At 32.3% G+C, this 8,279-nt stretch overlaps 1 protein-coding gene across 1 annotated transcript; it reads right to left on the bottom strand.

Moving 5' to 3' along the window:
• Positions 1-2,950: 2,950 nt before the first annotated feature.
• Positions 2,951-8,070, bottom strand: LOC113373556 (protein abrupt-like). Its single transcript, XM_026613845.1, has 3 exons — positions 7,769-8,070; positions 3,819-4,014; positions 2,951-3,055 (listed from the first exon to the last, which is right to left on the bottom strand). The coding sequence occupies exons 1-3, from the start codon at positions 8,068-8,070 to the stop codon at positions 2,951-2,953; spliced, it is 603 nt and encodes a 200-aa protein (XP_026469630.1).
• Positions 8,071-8,279: the final 209 nt, after the last annotated feature.

Below are 8,279 nucleotides of genomic sequence, written 5' to 3'. Positions count from 1 at the left end.
AACCCTAAAAACAGCCCTTTTCTTTTTCTCATACAAACGTTTTCTACCTAAAACGTAGAATCAATTTGAGCTTTGTTGCTATTATATAAAGTTCATATAAAATTACAAGCGCACCCACTGTATTTTCCTTTTGAACTATTATGCGGATTTTGATAAATCTTTCTGAAGTTTGTTGGAAATTTTCTAGGATGTATATGATTATAAAGTACTGGAATGTATGTGCAATAATTGTAGAAATAAATGGAAAAAATTGCAAAAAAAAACGACATGTCATATTATAAGAGTATATACATTTTGGAGTGAAGAGTAATTTAAAAAAACAATAATTATTATTTTCAGGTAAACGGTGAATATTAGTATATATATTAAAAAATTGTAGACATGGTTACAGACAACGTCTGTCAGGTCATCTAGTAACTCATAAAATCTATGAGTTTAAAATTAAATAAGGAACCATATCGATTTCAGATATGCACGTACCATATTTCTGTGGCTTCCAGAAATAGTCTGGAGCGGTTTGAAATTATTTTCGACGTCTCTGATGCGTTTACTCGCACAAACGCTCTCTGTATAATATATAAGGGCTATATATAACGCAAATGTCTATGAGATCGTTGTAACATACGCAGTAATGTTCTAAGAACCTTTCCGTACTTCACAAAATCCAATGGGTTTCAACCCATTTTGTAATACACGTGCACTATAAGGTGGGATCGGCAATAAATTCCAGAAATTGTATGGGTACTTGACAAATATTAATTGCTTGGTGTATAAAACGAATTTTTATCATACCAATTATATTAGTCGTGATTTAATAATACTTTCAATACTATACTATGGAGTTATATTACCAACTCCAGTAGTATTCAATAGAAATCAGGTCTTAATTTTTAAGTTACCCCGATTTCAGAGATTGTGTCGTTTATGAAATTGGAGTTCTCATTATATTCACAGTCACGATCGTAAATCCTATCATTTGATACTGAGAAAGACATCATAATATCGGATAAAGCTTTCCAAAATATTGTCTAGTGTTATGTAATACTGAGAAAAGCGAAAAGCGTCTATTTTTAGAATAACCGTTATGATATGTTTAAAAGCTTCAAGTGTCAAGTTATATATCTAAAATTATATTTCGTTACTATGGATCGTAAGTTGAATTGTACAACTTGTACAATACACGTGATTAAAATTTTAAATAAATATATGGTTGTGTAAGTGCCTTATTTTTTTAATTATTTTTACTGCATCCTATACAATTAAGATGAATTTACAATAGTCGGTAAATAATTGAACAAAGTCGGAAAGAATTTATTTATAACTTCTTCGATATCGGAATGTATAGCAAGAGCTAATGTCAGTACGGTAGATTTGTTCGATGAATGGTATGGGTCCTCTGGTCCATTGTCCACGGGTGAATAGTGGGTCCGCGCCCTCTCCTGCGCTATCTTAGAGCTTTATCTACGTCAACTGAGTAAACGAGGGGTGGAATAGGGCGAAATAAGTCGGTAGGTTTGAGGATTGACCCCACTACAAGCATCTATTCTAGAAATGGGTATTCTTATACTGCAAACAATTCTGCTGCGCACTCTCCGTCAGAAAAAAGAATAGCGTGAAACGGAGTTGGCCGTTGCTGGCATTACACAAGTACATATAATGTTCACTCATACCCCCAGAAATATTATATTCCAGTGGGGATGTGCATAGATATTTTTGTGGGCATGTATGTAGATTCTTATATCATCTTACATGTCATAAGTACGTAAAGAATCGTAGGCGCCACTAAGCTCATAAAACGGGGACTATGTGTGACATGCAACGAAAAGACATGAACTTCCTGCTTACCCTCCAAAAACATTTGGGAAAATATGTCTATAAAGACATTTTATTCGATATAGTTTTCATACTTAATCTCTCTACTTGCTTACATAGATCAATGTAGTTTCTTAATTTTATTTTACATGAATAACACTTAAATTAATAGTTATTACTATAATGATTGCATTATGATAAACTTACCGAAATTATCCACCAGAATCCATGTATCCTTGTAAACCATAAAATTGAAGGTTAACATTCCTTCTGCAAAGTAATAACAGTTTTTAAATATAAAGTTTTAAATAAACAAAGCAAATTTAAAGCGTAAAATTATACGAAACTTATTTAAGACTGTTTCTTGCAATATCCTTAACAATAAATCCGTAAATTTAGATAATAAAAAATGGTACAGTGAACAATGCTGCATGATTTGTAATGCAATCAACAAACAAATTTTATATACATGACAGTACTAAGCAAATTCTTAAAATATTATCTATCAAACTCACCTTGTAGTCCCAGCAACGCTCCAGGAAAAGATCCGGAACCACCCCGAGCAGCATCTCCTAATAAGGCAGCACCATTGGATTGTAACCTCGACTCATAATCTCTTCGTCCCGATCATCTCTTGCCATATCATTGGGTTCTTCAGTATCGCTGCTGTTACTGTCCTCACCTGTGCTTCCTTGATGTTGAAGAGAAGATTCCGATCGTGCCGATTTATTCTGGTGACAGAGAAACTATTTTAGAAGACGTTTGAGGATGAGGAATAATTGATTCAAGTCAGACGTTCCTATTTTAGACTTTAGAATTTCAGATTTCAAAAAAAAATCTGAACAAAATGTTTTTTGATTCTTACAACCTATTATCCTAAGCTACCTGATTATTTACATGCAACGTCGGTCCGCCTTCCAGCACCTGTCCTAATAAGCTTTCGCGCATATCCAATCCATTTTCCACCAGCCTTCGGACTACTCTATCAGGACTAAGACAGCAGGCTCTCATTTGGGCACGGTACAGATCCGAACTTCTTGCTCTTTTGCCAGGTGGAGGAGTTCCTAAAGACCTGCTTTGGTGAACTCTTTGCGAGCTGGTAGATGATGCTGAAGTTGGCGGGGGAGGCCTTTGTGGTTTATTGGCGGATAATGATGATTCGGTCCCTGTCATCTCTAGATTCATTTCTTTCTGGCCTTTCTTCTTTTTTCAATTCCCATGGCATTGGAGCACTTGCGGATTGCTGAGAAAAAAATCGAAAACTTTTTATATTTTTGCCGCATGCAATTTAAAACACATACGTATGGCACAATAGAAAATATGTAGTATGGTTTTCTGTATGTAAGTTCACCATTTGGCAAGCAAGAACGTCGTCATAGGATTAACTTTCGGTAGCAATATAATAAATGAATGTGAAGCACGACACGTTTGTAACATTTCGCCGGATTATCGCTCATCACATTTGCATAAACGAAAAAATAGACTATATTAAATCTCAGAGAGATTTTTGCATCGGCCTTCTCAATGGCGTTCAAGCATGAATGCCATCATCGCGTCCATATCTTTTTATGATCGTCTGCAATATTTTAGCAAGAATTAATATTCGGTACCTACTTCTTTCCGAAAAAAATCAATACAATTATAAATAATAATATAAAATGTTTGATTAAAATCAAATAAAAAATTAGTCACTTATAAATATTAGTTTGAAATACTACGAAAATATACTAATGGTTCGTATGTAATTTATTAGAAACAAATTTGAATAATATATAATTCAATACTTTATAATAAAGTAATCAATAACTATATCTACTATAATCATCTAACTTCTTTCCGATGTATATTTTGATCAATAAGATATATAGATTGCAAAATTCTCTAGAATGTGCTTGCACTGTCTCTGAGTATAGTCCTCTGAGTATATAGACGTTATTTGGTAAAAGAATATCGTTCATAATCTTATTTCCGACTTCTTTCATTAATAAATATATAATTTTATTTACCGGTGACGTCTTTAATTCAGTTATTCGCGTGATGGGCAAAGATGTTCCACCCATGGTGGGCACCATGTTGGCTAAACTGCCGGGCATGCCAGCAGAGGGCACGTCCGCCAGACCCCGGACTTGTAGAAGTTGTGCGGTTTTGAGGAAATCGGGTAGTTGTTCATGGCCGATGTGCACTTCACCGTGATACATGAACCTGGAAATAATAAATGTACTATTTAATATTTTATTTAACATTTATACGAATTGATTTTACCAAGACATTCGAATTTTATGTTTAAAAAAATAATTACAGAAAATGAAGACAAATCATCTAAGCATGTTAAATGTACACTTATATAATAAAAATATTTTAATTACCTGCCTAATGCATTAGGAAGCAAATAATGTAATCGATGAAAGATTTTGATGAATTTTAATTCAAATGAAAACTATTACTGATTATTATATGTCTGAGTATCTAATCAATTTTAGCATAATATAATGAATAACAAAAGTTTTAATATCAAGTTTCATAAAAAAAAATCATTCTGATTAAAATTTGTTGGTTTGATTTTTCAATTGTAGCATTAATTAAATAACATTTTTTCCATTAAGTTTCCTTCATCGATGTGAAAAGATTTATTAATTGAACTAACTAGAATTCTCTTATATTTAAAGGAAAAATCTAATAATAACGAGCTGCTGTAGGTCCGCTTTGCCATCATCGATTGTTCATTACCGAATCGACCTTTGTTCTTTTTTTATTATTCACTTGATTATTCTAATTACTCTTGTAATGAATGAATTAAAAGCAGATGCAAGTACAATTAATTAAATTAAAATGGCGTATTAATTCTAGAATTTTTAATTAAAATCACAGAAGCAGCGATGTTTTCGTCCGAACTAATTTATAAATTAATATGTCTAATTGGAATAAAAATTGAAGCGCTGGCGGATGGCGTGCACGTCGATCGTTAAATGAATGAAATTTTATGGTTGCAACATTATAAATTAAAATTGATTGTGTACAGAATTCTAATGGAAAATCTTTGGAAGACGAATAGTGTATAAATAATAATAATACAATGAATTGCATTCTCATAAAAAATATGAATTGTAAATAAATTGAATGGAATGGGATTAAATTTTTCAAACAAGCGTTCAAGAAAATTTTATGAGTCATTATTTGAAAATAAATTTAAATAATAATATATGAATTATTAAACCAAATATATCAAAAAAAGGATTTATTGTATTAATTATGTCTACAGTACATCTGATAGATCTATTTTTCTCGAAGTTCTATCTTGTTCGTCTCTATTTCTTGGGCTGCTAAATTATTACACATGAAACTAAGATGTCATTAGCTATTTATTTCTGAATTCAATATAATTCGCATTAAAACCCGATCTATTTCCGTATCCACCAGAATGTCGTCATTAAAACTATAAACAGCTTTGTACGTGAACTAAATACAATACTCACACAACAATATTGTCGTTTTACTTGATATTATATTTATAATCGGATTTGAAATGATATTAACTCTCTTGGTGACTCTGCTCGCGATTATTTTGGAATAGGCGATGCGTGGCATTGAAATATGTATGCGGAGTTTTCGGTTTATTCGTAATTGCGTTTGAATCATTCTACTAAAATTGTTATTATTGGCATTATAGACGGAAATAACAATCGCCAAGCAACAAGACTAATAAGTAAAGCCACAGATTGAATAAATACGAAAGATCGTATAAGGATTAAGTAGGTAAATTCGCTTTTAACCATTCGTTAGAAGCAGCAAACAAATGAATCGCATAAAGTAAATAGTAAAAAACTCTCTTTGTTTCTTGTTAAGTAAGCAGCTAAAAAGAAAGCTCAAAACTAAATTAAATGTTCATATAAAACAACACATCTACTATTTAACAACAAAAAAACAATGGATGAATACACTGAGACTACCCAAGGTTCAATTCTCCAGGATGATTCCAATAAGATTCGTATCCACTACTACTACGACTCTACAGGTGTTGTCTATGAATATTTAACAAAAACCGAGTCAACGCAGACGGAAGGCATGACAATAACGGACGCATTTTGATTTCTAATAAGTCAAATGGAGGTGAATTAAATAAACAAAAATAAACATGACATGCAATTCAAAACAACTTAGCCACTGAATGCTAATGGCATATTTGCTCAGACAGATGATAAACCAGAATGAGTTTAAAGAACTGCGAGGTATCGCATTTTCTAGGACAAATAGTAATGGACATTTAATTTATTAAAAGGGTATGGAATGTAATCATGTTAAAGGTGTGTATGGGCTGGCTTTAGATCTAAGGCTTCTTTAAAAATTATATACGTATGGTAACTCAAATTGATAAAAAAGCAAATATTCAATATTGTATTTCTATCCACTTTTGATGATATATACTACATACCACTATATTTTAAAGAAAGTTATTATCCATTATTAAGGAAATTTTTTACTCAAAAGATATTCAGGTATTCTCAAAAGAAGAACAAGTCATATAGGATGTGAGGACAGGAATAGAGTGATTCTGTGCACATTTAAGATTTAAGGATATAGCGTTCCTTGAAACCATTTCTAATCATTATTCAATGATTAAATATCGGTAAAATCGGTAAATATCTTCTATATAGCTTTCAATAGAAATCGTTAATATATTTAATGATATATTATTCTTCTGATGTAGCAAAATTTATTTTGTTCTAATTCTTTATAAGTTATTGATTTTTGGCAGCCAACAAAGATGCGTTTTCTACCCTCTATCAATGTGCTGAAATTAGAAATAATTCAGTTTTTCCTATCGCTGTATCCAAATAATGTTGTACAAATTATTCACAACATACCAGACGGATTTAATTAGAATTAAACAATGACTATTGCGAATGTCGATGAAAAAAAAGGTAGCAGATCGTGAACGGATTAATATATTCTCGCCTATGTGTGGCATGTCCTCTATTGTCTGCCGGCGACGAGGACTATTGTTCGGCTCCAGTTTCTTCGTGACTGACAGAGTAAATCGTTCTTTGTATGGTAATAAAACGTTGTAGGTGTTCCTGGAGGTAAGATCTTCTTCAAAAATCGCGGGAAAAATATGACTAAAACACTCATTATTTGCTGATATATAATTATTAGCGTTTAGTGCCATAAAATGCAATTTATTAACTTCAAAATTTCTCGTTGTATTCAATGCTTTAAAATTGCAATTGCATATATAATTGAGAATGTATTTGATTATAGTTGGGAACTAGATGACAAATTATATTTTTAATTTTTTTTGTTATTTCAAAATTAAACGTTGTGCAGACGACTGTTAAACATATATATTCCCAATGGTATGTGCTTGATTTCATTTTTTGATTTTTTATCAGTTTTACTATATTTACTTATTCCAAAATTTTTATCATTTTATTACATTTATAAATTCATTTTTGTCAATGTTTATATTTTAGAAATCATTCTCAAATAAAAGCAATGTTTATTCTAAATACATGCAACAATACAAATTTGCAACCAGCATAATTTAAACAAAATAATCAAAACGATATTTGCAAGTACGATAAGGAAGGAATTTAAATGCAAAGTATCTCGTCCAAAATAAATTTAAATTCAAGGGTAATGCAAGTAATAGAGTGCGAAAAAATTAACGCAATTTATGCGCATAGTATTAATCTTATACAGAACGACGACTTTGTAAGCACAAATTTCATATAACAAAATACACAGAATATTTCCATGAAAATGCCGATTAAAATTTTAATTTAGTTTTCAAATTAAAAATGAAATATATCATATGAATTGTATAAAAGGTATTTCTCAAATAGAAGCAAGTATTGATTCACAAAATAACTATTTGTCTCATGTGGTTTTGTTATCTGATAACATATAAATGGCAACTATAATTTCAGAATTTAATATAGTCATAAGTCTATCCTCTTACCTGAGCAGGCTTTCCATATCCTCCCCCCGGACATCCCTCAATATCACTATCGGATGTTCGCAAGGGTTGGCCTTCAGCAACCTCCTGAAGTAGGGACTGCACGCGCTCAGCACCACTTTGTGGGCAGTAAACGAGCACCCTTCGCAAGCCAACGTCACATCAACGAAGTCTTCTTCGTCTCTCAGTCTTCGGAAAGATGACAGAATCGAACTGTGAAAATCGTTCCATCTTAAGGAGTATTGTTGTTCCGAGGGGGTCGGGGACCCCGAGGTTCCCGAACCGTTTGCCGGCGGCTCCAGCATCGCCCCGAGCGGCCGCACTTTTATACGATCCGTTTTCGCGTTTTCGTCCAACTTGGCCGTTTTTCGCGGATTTTTGATAAACTATTTATATGAGATCTATGTCCTTGTGGTATTAACTGTTTGATTGTTGTCATTAAAAGATTCAAATTTTGTCCGCGTGTGTATTCTCATGTTATTGATACTTTTCTCGATTAGTGTTTGGAGGTAGA

The sequence above is a fragment of the Ctenocephalides felis genome, unplaced genomic scaffold (genome assembly GCF_003426905.1).
Source record: "Ctenocephalides felis isolate EL2017-DRISC unplaced genomic scaffold, ASM342690v1 CF-g0.4_SCAFFOLD_01604, whole genome shotgun sequence".
Classification (NCBI taxonomy): Eukaryota; Metazoa; Arthropoda; class Insecta; order Siphonaptera; family Pulicidae; genus Ctenocephalides; species Ctenocephalides felis.
The sequence above is the reverse complement of the archived record's forward strand: the minus strand, read 5'-3'. Positions and strand labels throughout refer to the sequence as shown.